The sequence below is a fragment of the Schistocerca americana genome, chromosome 7, assembly GCF_021461395.2.
Source record: "Schistocerca americana isolate TAMUIC-IGC-003095 chromosome 7, iqSchAmer2.1, whole genome shotgun sequence".
NCBI classification, from domain to species: Eukaryota; Metazoa; Arthropoda; class Insecta; order Orthoptera; family Acrididae; genus Schistocerca; species Schistocerca americana.
The window spans coordinates 556,889,263-556,902,608 of NC_060125.1; the positions used below are offsets into that span (position 1 = coordinate 556,889,263).

Genomic DNA, 13,346 nt, shown 5'->3' on the forward strand with positions numbered 1-13,346 from the left:
AACTTTGGTGGCTACTTACAAACCACTATTCGTCTTCCACAATATTAAAAGTACTCCACACCCCCAAGTCTAAACCACTCTCCCCGTGAACTACCACGTGGTCACCCTCGGCCGGGTACTCGGCGGACGAGATACGGAGGCCAAAAAACGTCAGTGACATCCTTGAAATGGTTGTTGCACCACCTAAAGTGTTGGACCTTAGTGAAAAATATTATGACTGAAGGGCAGACATCATTAATAAAAAGATGACTAAGCTAGAAGCTACAGTCACAGACATCCCGTGATAAAATGACTACTATCGCACAACTTTTTCAGTACCTTTACCACTGCAGGACGTCAAACCTCACTCCGTTCAGTACCCACTTCCATGTTTGACACTACTCCTTAACACACAACTTTCTCGACTGAGAAGTCACCAGTGTGTCAGATCGACACAGCAGTTTATATACGACAGATGCTGTACGTCAAGGCAAGGGATCTGTCCTGAATTTGGAGCCCCGATACAGGCTCTGTTTAAAGTTTCTGCAATTCTTGTGAGCAAACACACGACCGAACTTTTATTAAAAGTGAGTATATTTTGACCTCTAAATCAACTGTGCTGCCACATTTTTTTTATCTATGTAAAAATTCAAGTACTTTCAAATCAACTATATTGCACTCTTTTTAATGTCACTTTTTGCCGGATATTGTTAAGATATCTTGTGTATTATGCACTAAAGTACTTTTGAAAGGGAAAGAGTAAACAAACTCTCACAGATTAAACCAGAATCTACCCATCCCATTCTGGTGCATGACATGTCAAATGTTTTTCTAGCCACTCTCATTCAGGACACTGTGCAAAATCTAAGAAAACTTTGTGATTTCTGGTCTATTCTGGTCTATTTTAGTCAATTCCAGGCTTGTTCTCTGTTCCTAACAGGAGTCAACCCTAGCTGTAATCCTAGCAAAAATTACTTCTTTTTGTCAAGTTCTCCACTCCTAGACATGAACGTTGACTACCGGAGTATTTGAATCTCTCTCTCTCTCTCTCTCTCTCTCTCTCTCTCTCTCTCTCTCTCTCTCACACACACACACACACACACACACACACACACACACACACACACACACACACACACACACACCTTTGTAGCTCAAAACTACACACTTTCTAGGTACAGTATGGCAGTCTTATCAACATTAAGGGATGACTAACAGGTTACTACGATACAAGTATAAATCTCTGTTGATTACTATGACATTTTATTCTTAGAATAAATTAATTATATTCAAAAGTATTGCAACTGTTGCTATAAATATAAACATTAGTTATATAAATTATATATCAATCCATTAAGAATATAAAATAAATATGACAAGATATACAATCATTTTACAAAATTGGGTTGGCTTCTGAAATTCAAATATTTGATGTGTTCGGGGGGGGCAATCACTAAATCTAGCGTGCAGTACATTGGAAACATGCAGTCTTTATATTTTGTTACATACTTTATAATCTTTAATGAGATTTTACTTACAAATTACTTAGTACATTTGCAATTCCTTTTGTATCGTACAGCTATTGTTCTTATATTTATACAGCTACCTAACAGCAAGAAAGCATTGAGTGTTGAAGACTTTATAACTGCATTTCCATTACAAACATCTCGGATTTTAAAAATATTTCCATTGCAGTTTTATTTATTTTAGAGGGCACTCCTGTTGTAGTTAATGTACGGAATGAATACATAGGCAGTAGCAGCTGGCATCGAGAAATCGTCTACAGCATTAAATCGAGCTGCAAAATTTTAGCTCGGCAAACATTTCGTTAACCACAGAGCCTTACATAATTTCTTTCCCATATACAGCTTCGTATTTTAATCTTGTCAGATAAATCATAGCACATACCAATTCTAAAAGCAAGTGACATACGTTACCTGACCTACTACTATAGTACCTACACATTCCTTCTCAATTAGTGCTTCTGGGAAAGCAAAAAATTTTGAGAAATCATCACGAATTGTTTCGTTCTGCTGCTGTATTTTGAGAATGAACTTTTACACAAAATGTAAAAATATGGAAGCTTAATGTTACCACTTCAAGCTCACTGTACACTTCCAGTGAAAGAGCTAAATTAGAGAAACTTTTTCCCAGTGCATGAACTGCAGAACGTTTTGCAACTTGCTCAGACAACTGGCCAAGTTTATTTGTGCTGCTTTCATCAGAATGAAAGTTTAAAATACAATGTGAAAATACACCGAAGATTAGTTCCTCTAAAGAATGATTCAACAGGAGTTAAGAACAACAGGACATTCCAGGAATTACAAGGGAAAGAAAATAACAGATCCAATTACAAATACAATTTATTTTCTAGAGAATCAATCCTACTGAATATTTCTTCACAATTCTGAAAATAAAATATCAGCAAACATGAAAAATTAACATACAGTATCTTTTTAAGTACTCTTTTTTTACCCAAAAAGGAGGTAATATGTTGAACTTCAAAATACATTTGTTCAAAGATTATCTTACGCACATTAAAACATGTATAATAAAAATATATGTGAAGAATTTTGCATGGAACTATCTAGGTATTAGGCTGAGTATATTTCTTTCTCTTCGGGTATAAACATATCTCAAATGAACAAACCTATTTTACAATTTTTTAATTATTTTTCATTAAATACATAAAACTCTTGTTTGTAAAATACATGAAACACACAACCCTGATAGTTCTGGATTTGAGTTTTAAAAAGGGAAAATACTTGATGTTTTTTTTATTATACTGAGCACATTAGGGAATATTATTTAACTCTTCAATGTGGTAATAGATATATTTAATATTATGAGAGAATGCATCAATCTAGATGTGATGAGTGTAAATATATATTTATTTATTAAGTATGAAGACAATCACATCATTCTCAAAACGCACAATAATACAACCAAGTATCAAGTTTCCACCTTCAATCTGTAACATCCAAGTTTGTATTCTGTGAATGTACATTTGTATTAAAGTAATTTTAAAAGTAGGTTATAACGAGTTTGTGAAATTAAAACCGAGGGAGCAGAGGGACAGAAATCATCTCTCCCAGCCGAATAACAGATTGAAGGAAGAAATCACTATCCTCAGATAAATATTATTCACCATAGAATTTTAAGAGATAAAACAATGCCAGGCTTGGGATACACTTATAATAATATATTACTTTGTTTTGGCACCCGATTCATTTTTAGAATCTGTGGCTGAGAATGTACGGCAGAACTGCCACATGCATACCATTTACATAAAATACTTTCAATATGTTTCACAAAAATAACAAAAATACAAAAGACTTCCAGTTCACACAATCCCAAACCCAACTTTAATATCTCATTTATATCTCATATATATATAAAACAAGACTGAAAATGCGATAATTTTAGCTATAAAAAAACTGGTCTCTAGAATCCATAATTATATTAAATCTGAACAAGCAAACTTGCCACAACAATGCACCTCAGAACACATAAGCTTTTGCTTTATAGTAGTTTCTTTTCCAATCTAATATATTATATATAATCTATCAGCACTTTTTACAACCGTGACATGGAGACTGGGAGAAATCAGCACAATGCACGGAACTGACAAACGTGGGAAAAAAAGATGAGTAAGGAATTCTCGCAACATTTAAGGAATTATTGCAGTGTATGCTTCAAAGTTTCTAGATTTCAGCATATCAGTTCACAGCATACAAGTACTTTATTGTTCAAAAGAATTTGGAGGCTTCTCTTTAGATTTCTGAACAAAACTAGAAACTCTCGTTACCAAAAAATCTGGGATAGTGCAAAATTTTAACATCTATAACTATTCTCCACGATTATAAAAGTCTCCCAACTACTGTATCCAATTTCTTCAAATGGCATTTAAGCAGAAAATAACCGACCCATCTTTGCTGTTGGCGCATTTTAAAAATATTTTATCTAGAAAGTCTTATTGAGAGAAGATGACTGCACAACATTCACTCAGCAATGCGAGGAATAATCTCTTAAGTCCACAAACACTGGCAATTTCACATTTTCATCTTATTCCTCAGGAAAATAAACACATAATCAGTCTTTCCAATCACAGTGAAGCTTTGATATGGGTCTATCTTAATGCAAAGGAAATTATTGAATTCAAATGCCTAGATTGGCTCCAAGGTAAGCAGAGTTGACCTGTATTTCAAAATATCTTATTTTAGGAATTTAGCTCTTCATAGAATGAGTGTCACACTGTCCAGGGAGGGGAAGTCATTGGGGTAATAAATGCTTTATTCTCTGTAACCAAAGTTGTCTCATTTCAGCAAATCCACAACCTCTAACATTTCCATGGCAAAAATGTGTCAATTTCATTCTGCCAACAGCAAGGTGGTCTTCAATTTCCTGACCCCTGTTATAAGGCAGCTATACAAATACAGGATTCCCCGTGGACCTTGTGTTTATAAAAACTTGGCTGTGGGCATTTGCTAACTTTTGTGGGTCAACATAAGTCTTATGTCTGGAATGATGGTTTGATATAATAAGGTTTACACGAAATTCAAATTAACACACAGGTTTCAATACTAAATCACCTTAATATACTATTTTTGGCATGCAGCATAGATTGAAATATTCTTGAAACATGAAATATATATTAAAATGAAAAAATATGGAAAACAATATTTTAAAATTGTATAAAAGAGAAAATACATATATTTTCAACTGTTATAATTATTTTCCATTTCGAAAACTACATTCCGGTCAAGATTCTTTAAACACAAGATCTACAACTACAATGTACTGTATATGAAAACAGTCTATGATGCATTCATACAATGACAACACACGCACCCACATACACTCTCCAAACATTCACTAAATATTATAATGCTGAGCAGGTTTCATCTTTGATAACTCTCACATGCCAGCAAACAAACCAACAGCCCTCACTATGTAATTATTGCTTTCAGAGATAGAAAAATGTTACTTTTTAAATATATATCAATTTTGCAAGGCAAGAACCCACAATGCTGCCGATTCCTGGTTATATGGGCAGTAGGTATGAATGCTGGCACATTCGGTAGCAAGTTAACAAAAACATCAGACGTCTATAAGAATTGTTATATTAGTAAATGTCATTTTTGTGCCTCCAGGTTTGGGAAACACAGTATTAACATTTCTTTGAAGATTTTCTTTTATTTAAATATATTATATATAATTAGGCCTGGACCTTTACACAAATAATGACAACAATGCTAAAAGTTGACACCTCAATCAGTCAAAGCTATTTATTCTTATTCCCCTCCTCACAATAACGGGGCCCAAGAATACGAAAATTGTCTAATACCTTGTGACTAACCTTATTTCATGGGGGATGCAAATAGGATAGCAAACTCTAGTATTTAAATAAATTTTACTTGCACGAACAGCTGTTCTGACGTTCATTTATTGCGTGAAAAGTAGTAATGATTTTCATCTATTTTAAAGGAAAGAAAATAGCATGTACATAATTGGGCCTGAAAATTTAAAGAAAGTCCACAGGTCATTATAACCCTTCATAAATAAAAAGGAACAATTTAATAACAAAAAAATTCAAACCCTGACTTTCACGAAAATTCTTAACTAAAAAACCTGTTTGGTATTAAACAATGAAATGAGGGTTTACCTCTGGGAAGACAAAAATAGTTCCTTTCATATTTAAAAAAACTTAAAATTCAATACTAGATGGGCACCACAGTCTCATCAAATTAAACTATTATTTCACTCTGGCCCTTCTCATTTTGAGCAGACTAACATAAAAAATAACTCTCCAGTGTCTATATTTCTCTTTCTAGCTATGTCATTATATAATATATAGTAGTATAATATATATATGTATTTAGGATCATAATAAAATAGAAAAACACTACCACTACTATTCTCAATGTATTATTACATATTGTGCAAACTCATGAAGGGGGAGAAATAACAGTATACCATTCTGCAATTTTTCCTAATTCCATATCTACAAAATGCATAATTCGCGCTAAGATTTTTCTCCTCAAAAGTTGTTTGGGGGGGGGGGGGGGAGGGGGGGGGAAATGCAAACTCTCGCTTCTTTTCTCCTTTGGAGATCTAACACCTATCCCTCTCACTTCCAAGTTTAAAGTAAACAGTGTAAACTCCGCAAATAGTGCAGCCGATATCGGCACATTCTTTGCAGTAATGGCATACACTCGAGAAAAAGTAAAAGCTTTATGAAGCAGGTGCCCGACCTTCAAAAAATTCCCAGGGGCTGAACAGTGCTCACATGGTCATACATCTGACCTCAACCCTCTGTTTCCAAGTGACGAGCTTAGCAATTTCCTCGTTTACCCCTGAACTGAGTTTTACCTATTTTCATATTTAGAACAACACGTGAAAAACTACAATACGCATAAAAAAATAAAAATTTATTTATTTAATTACAATGAGAAGAAAAATAAAAATAAAGATCTTGTACATTTCCTACAGTGGATTTTCAGCTTCCACAAAAAATCTCAACACATGACAGTACAAACTACATTTAGCAGAGAACATAATATACAATATAATCTTCTCTTGTGAACAATAATAGTAATAAAAAACAAATACTGAACATTTGTGAGGCACATTGCACTCGGGAGGAGATACAGGCAAAGTGAGGAGGTAGGAGTGCAGGCAGTAGTGTACGTATAGGAGAAGGGACAGCTCCGCCAACAACGAAAATAGTACTCACGACCGAGCTGCTGTACCTTCGGACTCCCTTTCAGATATCTGGCAAAATTATAATGTGCAGCGGAAACTAAATATCTGACAGCAAAGGCTACACACCGATAGGAATGCAATTGATGCGCTCCCACCTCACCATCCCGGCCTCTCCAGAGTGCTAATAATCATCAAAATTCCACACTAACACTTACAGATCGGCAAAGTGGATGTCTTCCGAAGGACACATCAGCTTTCTTCTTCTGCAACCACCTCTTTCTGAATTTGCATTCCGCCCTCAGAAACGCCATCTCCATTCACCCCGCTTCGACGAGCTGATACACTCACTCGATCACACACACACACACACACACACACACACACACACACACACACACACACACACACACAAAGCATACATCCTTTACACATAATACAAAAATCTAATCTCGTTAAAATATTTTTAATACTCTTAAAATGTGTGATATATCGATATTTATATATATATATATAATATAGACAATCTGCTAGAAATGCCGACCCCCCGGCGGACTTTTCCCGACGCAGGTGGCGGGATCGGCGAATCCCGGGGGTGGGAAAATCGGGCGGGAAGGGTCCTTTCGGGCGGGTTGTCAGTGCCGGGAGCGAGGTGGAGGAAGCCGGGAAGCGGACGTACACATTCAAAAAAGAAAAAATTTAAACACACAAACTATAACTCAACATAAGATATAGATTTAAATATTTCTCTCGTTCGTTGTACGAAAGGTTGTGTGTGTGAGTGTGGCCGGGCCAAGCAGAGCCGAGCCGAAGGCCGGGGAGGAGCGGCTGTGGCGACTTATGAAAAAATGCGGATGGCCTGCGCCACTGGCAGCTGACACGCCGGGCAGAGTGCATCTCCACGCTCACACACGTGTGACGCGCAGTCCAGGCAAAACAAGTTGTGACCGCACGGCACCAGCGCCGCATCCACCTCGCGCTCCGCACACACCACACAGTCGCGCCGTCCACTCTGCCCACCTCCGCCACCTGTGGCAGTCGTCACTGCGGTGGACACGATGGCACCTGCACCACCTCCGGTGGTAGAGGTCACGGGTGGCAGCACTTGACCACCGTTACCTCCACCGGCAGAGTCGGGAGACACCGACGTAGCAGGTGAAGGCCGCCCTGCCAGCCCCGTCGTGCCATAAGACCAGATGGATGTAGGCGCCGTTTCGAAGGACGGCGAATCGCCCAAACCCTCGTCTCGCTCGAGGCTACCACCTCCACTGCCACTGCCACCCACCGATCCCGTGCTGCCACCCCCGGCACTGCCTCCGACTGAGCCGGCACTGCTACCCCATATGGACACCAGGTCTCCTAGACGACCGCCGCCACCTCCACTGCTGGAAGAGCTAGAGCTGGAACATGACGAGAAAGCACCAGAGGACGAGGAACTGCCCACTGAAGAAGCCGACCCACCAGGAAGGACTCCACCGCCCCCGACACTGATGCCGGCACCACCTCCGACGCCAATGCCACCACCGCCAATTCCATTTGCCGGCCCGTGAAAGCCGCCCAGCCCCGACGCATCTGCACCGCCGTCGAGGTAGTTGAAGAGCGAGCCGAGGCCAGATTTATACAGCGAGGCGAGCAGGTCTGGTGAATCGTCCACCAGAGAGCCTACAGAAACACCGCCGACACCAGCGAGTGCACCGTGCCCACCGCCGACACCACCTCCGACGCCTACAGCCGCTCCAGCAGCGCCACCAGTGCGCATCGCAATGTGTGCCTCTATTTCCCGACGTGCCGTTTCCACGCTGTCTGGCAGCCCCGTAACTTCAAAGACTGGCTCTTTGTCTCTAGATGGTGTCACGATGTATGTGTGCGTCTGATGCTGGATACGCTTGATTGTGGCACCTTTGGGGCCCACCACCAGGCCCACAACACGGTATGGCACACGAACCTGTTCAAAGAGAGAGAGAGCACCTTAAATGAGTGCAACTGTGGTGCTTATTTGTGGTACAATTATGCTTTACAGGAAAGATGTTAACTCTTACCTCCCTACAGTGAAGAAGGTTTCTTACTGTGTAATTAATAGCATATTGTATATTTTGATAAAAGTAAATATATCTAAAAACAAAGATGATGTGACTTACCAAATGAAAGTGCTGGCACGTCTATAGACACACAAACACAAACATACACACAAAATTCTAGCTTTCGCAACCAACGGTTGCCTCATCAGGAAAAAGGGAAGGAGAGGGAAAGACGAAAGGATTTGGGTTTTAAGGGAGAGGGTAAGGAGTCATTCCAATCCCGGAAAGACTTACCTTAGGGGGGAAAAAAGGACAGGTATGCGCGCGCGCACGCGCACATACATACATACAGAGGCAAAGAGTTTGGGCAGCACTTTCGTTTGGCAAGTCACATCATCTTTGTTTTAGATATATTATTTCCCACGTGGAATGTTTCATTCTATTATATTGATAAAAGTAAAAATTGATTTAACTTTGGTATTATCATCCTGCATGCAAATTATGACATTTGTTACATAAGGTACATATTTGTGAACAAATGATGCAAACTAATTATGCGTGTCCCCCAACATGCAGATGTGCGCCACACACACACACACACACACACACACACACACACACACACACACACACACACACACACACACTCTACCTTTTAGGAAGATGACACTGCAGAAAACTAGTATCAAAGTTATCAATATAAACATAAATGCATTCATTATACAATATGTGGCTCAGATGTCAGCATTAGGTAAACTTGTGCAATGTATGGCAACTGACTGAAATTATGAAATCAACCAAAAACCAAAGGATGAAATGAATCAAAATTAATGTGACTCATTTTTGCTCTGTATGTTTACAGTACATGAGCCACTGGAGATGACGAAACTAGACATGAGGGACAATCCTAATGCAGCTTCCAAGAATTTTATGTTTGACTGAACTCTTGAAATCTTTCAATGCAGTAACAAGCTGCTTTGCTATGTTATGTCTTAATATGATGAATATGACGCATTTTAAGTCTACAAATCTAGCAATAGCATTTAATAGCAATAATGCTTTTGCTATTGGAACTTCACTGGTTTCCGTCATTATGGAGCACAGTCAAAAAATGCCATTTCTTTTGCCACAACCATTTTTCTTGTATCAGATCTTTTAAATGTTGTTGTTGTATCTGAATGTTCTTAGCAGAGGAATTTTTTTTTTTTTTTTTGTGGGGTTTAAGGAGGCTCAACTACTGAGGTCATTAGCGCCCAGTCACTGTTGTTAGAGCACATGGAATCTAGTAAAACTCAAGGGGAGGGGGGGACACCAGAAAGACCTGGCAAAGATGCAGATAAAATAAGTAAAAAGGTTAGATGTCTTTGGACAAGCCAGTCAAAGTTATAAAACGCAGAACACGAGCAGCTGCTCGAGCGTCGTCAGCTAAAATATCCGTTAAAGTAGATGGCAGGGACAGGACAACACGAGATTGACTAAAGCGGGGACACGACAATAAAACATGGCGCACTGTTAATGCCTGACCACAAGGGCACTGCGGGGCTGGGTCACCAGAGAGCAGGTAGGGGTGGCTAAACCGGCAATGCCCAATCCGCAACCTGGTCAGAAGGACCTCCTCTCACCGAGATGGTCGGGAGGAGGTTGTCCAAGAAGTTGGGAGCGGTTTTACTGCCCGGAGCTTGTTTCCTTGGAGGGATGACCAAGCATCCCACCACAACGACACAAGCCTCTTACAAACATCCCCACGAACGTCAGATGACAGGACACAATGGGAGGCTGGCCGAGGCAGGAGGACTGCAGCCTTGGATGCAGCATCCGCAGCCTCATTCCCAGGCACTCCTACATGTCCGGGAACCCACAGAAAGCTGACAGAAGAACCATTATCAGCGAAAGAATAGAGGGACTGCTGCATCCGTTGAACCAAGGGATGGACCGGATAGGGAGCTCCAAAGCTCTGAAGAGCACTGAGTGAGTCAGAGCAGAGTACATACGATGAATGGCGGTGGTGGCGGGCATACTGAACGGCCTGATGGAGAGCAAGAAGCTCGGCCGTAAAGCTGGAACATTGGTCGAGGAGCCGGTATTTAAAGGTGGCGGCCCCTACGACAAAGGCACAGCCGACACCATCGTCAGTTTTGGAGCTATCGGTGTAAATAAAGGTGTGACCGGCAAGTCGAGCACGAAGTTCGACAAACCGTGAGCAATACACTGCAGCCGGAGTACCCTCCTTCGGGAGTGAGCTGAGGTCGAGATAAATATGAACCGGAGCCTGGAGCCAAGGTGGTGTCGGGCTCTCAGCCTCTCTGAAGATGGTAGGGAGGGCAAAATCCAATTGTCGAAGCAGGCGACGGAAGCGGACTCCGGGGGGGGCAGCAGGGCAGACACATACAACCCGTACTGACGGTCGAGAGAATCGGCGAAGAAGGACTGGTAAGAGGGGTGGTCGGGCATAGACAACAGCCGGCATGCATACCGACACAGCAGTACGTCGCGCCGGTAGGTCAATGGTAATTCGGCAGCTTCAGCATAAAGACACTCGACAGGACTAGTGTAGAGAGCTCCGGTCGCAAGACGTAACCCCCGATGGTGGATGAAGTTGAGATGGCGTAAGAAGGATGGCCGAGCAGACGAGTAGACGAAGCTCCCATAATCCAGCTTCGATCGGACTATGGACCGATACAAGCGAAGCAGGACAGTGCGATCCGCTCCCCAAGATGAACCACTAAGAACTGAGGACATTAAGGGAACGTGTACAACGGGCCACCAAATAAGAGACATGTGGAGACCAACACAGTTTCCTGTCCAACGTGAGCCCTAGAAACTTAGTTGTTTCCACGAATGGGAGAACAACGGGACCGAGATGTAAGGATGGCGGAAGGAACGCTTTATATCGCCCAAAGTTGACACAAACCGTCTTCTCTTCAGAGAACCGGAAGCCATTTGCCACGCTCCATGAGTATAGGCTGTCTAGACAGCACTGAAGGCAGCACTCCAGGAGGCATGTTCGCTGGGCACTGCAGTAGATCGCGAAGTCATCGACAAAAAGAGAGCCTGAGACATTAGGTGGAATGCAATCCATAATTGGATTGATTGCTATGGCAAAAAGGGCTACGCTCAAGACGGAGCCCTGAGGCACTCCGTTCTCCTGGAGGAAGATGTCGGACAATACGGAACCCACATGTACCCTAAACTTTCGATCTGTTAAAAAGGAATCAATAAAAAGGGGCAGCCGACCGCGTAGACCCCACCTGTGCATAGTGCGGAGGATACTTCCTCTCCAACAGGTATCATAAGCCTTCTCCAAATCGAAGAACACGGCTACCGTTTGGCGCCTTCGCAAAAAGTTGTTCTTGATGAATGTCGACAAGGTCACAAGGTGGTCAACAGCGGAGCGGCGGCGACGAAAGCCACATTGGACATTGGTAAGGAGCTGTCGAGATCCAAGAATTCAAACTAACCGAGCATGAACCATGCGCTCCATCACCTTACGGACACAGCTTGTAAGAGAAATGGGGCGGTAACTAGAAGGAAGGTGTCTATCCTTCCCGGGTTTGGGTATAGGAACAACGACGGCATCACGCCAACGCATGGGGACCTGACCTTCGGTCCAGACACGATTGTAGGTACGAAGAAGGAAGCTTTTCCCCGCCGGAGAAAGGTGTGCCAGCATCTGAACGTGAATGGCATCTGGCCCCGGAGCAGAGGACCGGGACAGTGCAAGCGCACGTTCGAGTTCCCGCATAGTAAAGGGGGCATTATAAGTTTCCAGATTCAGCGAATGGAAGGAAGGTCGCCGAGCGTCTTCTGCCTCTTTCCTGGGAAGGAAGGCAGGGTGGTAATGGGCGGAGCTTGAAACCTCCGCGAAAAACCGGCCGAAGGCGTTGGAGACAGCCACAGGATCAACGAGGACCTCATTACCTGAGGTCAGGCCAGGTACCGAGGTGTGGGCCTTAATGCCCGACAGCCGGCGCAGGCCACCCCATACGACAGAAGAGGGAGTAAAACTGTTAAAGGAGCTGGTGAAAGAGGTCCAACAAGCTTTTTGCTGTCTTTGATGACTCTACGGCATTGCGCTCGGAGTCGTTTGTATCCAATACAATTCGCCAACGTAGGATGGTGGCGAAAGGTGCGTAAAGCACGTCGTCGAGCACAGATAGCGTCTCTAAAAGCCTCGTTCCACCAGGGGACGGAAACGCAACGTGAAGAAGAGGTAGTACGAGGAATGGAACGTTCGGCAGCATTGATGATAACAGCCGTGAGGTATTCGACCTGACTGTCACAAACGAGAAAATCGTGGTCCGGAAAGGTCGCCAGGGAGGAGTAAAGTCCCCTGTCAGCATTCGGTATGCTCCAGCTCGAAGGACGTGGGGATGGGGTGTGGTGCAGGAGACAAACGACACGGGAAGTGGTCGCTCGAATAGGTGTCAGAAAGGACATACCACTCGATCCGACGGGCAAGAGTGGTAGAACAGATCGAGAGGTCCAAGTGGGAGTAGGTATGAGTAGAGTCCGAGAGGAAAGTCGGGGCGCCGGTATTGAGGCAGACAAGATTGAGATGGTTGAAGACATCCGCCAAGAGTGAGCCTCTTTGACAGGATGCAGGAGAGCCCCAAAGGGGATGATCGGCATTGAAGTCTCCATACAATA

General features: G+C 42.4%; 1 protein-coding gene across 1 annotated transcript in view; it reads right to left on the reverse strand.

Moving 5' to 3' along the window:
* Nucleotides 1–1,225: 1,225 nt before the first annotated feature.
* Nucleotides 1,226–13,346, reverse strand: part of LOC124622023 (RNA-binding protein MEX3B) — a 143,533-nt gene continuing 131,412 nt past the window's right edge. Inside the window, exon 3 of the mRNA XM_047147576.1 lies at nt 1,226–8,626. Within this exon, the coding sequence (XP_047003532.1) occupies nt 7,520–8,626 (1,107 nt within the window). The 3' untranslated portion in view covers nt 1,226–7,519. The remainder of the gene's footprint in view (nt 8,627–13,346) is intronic.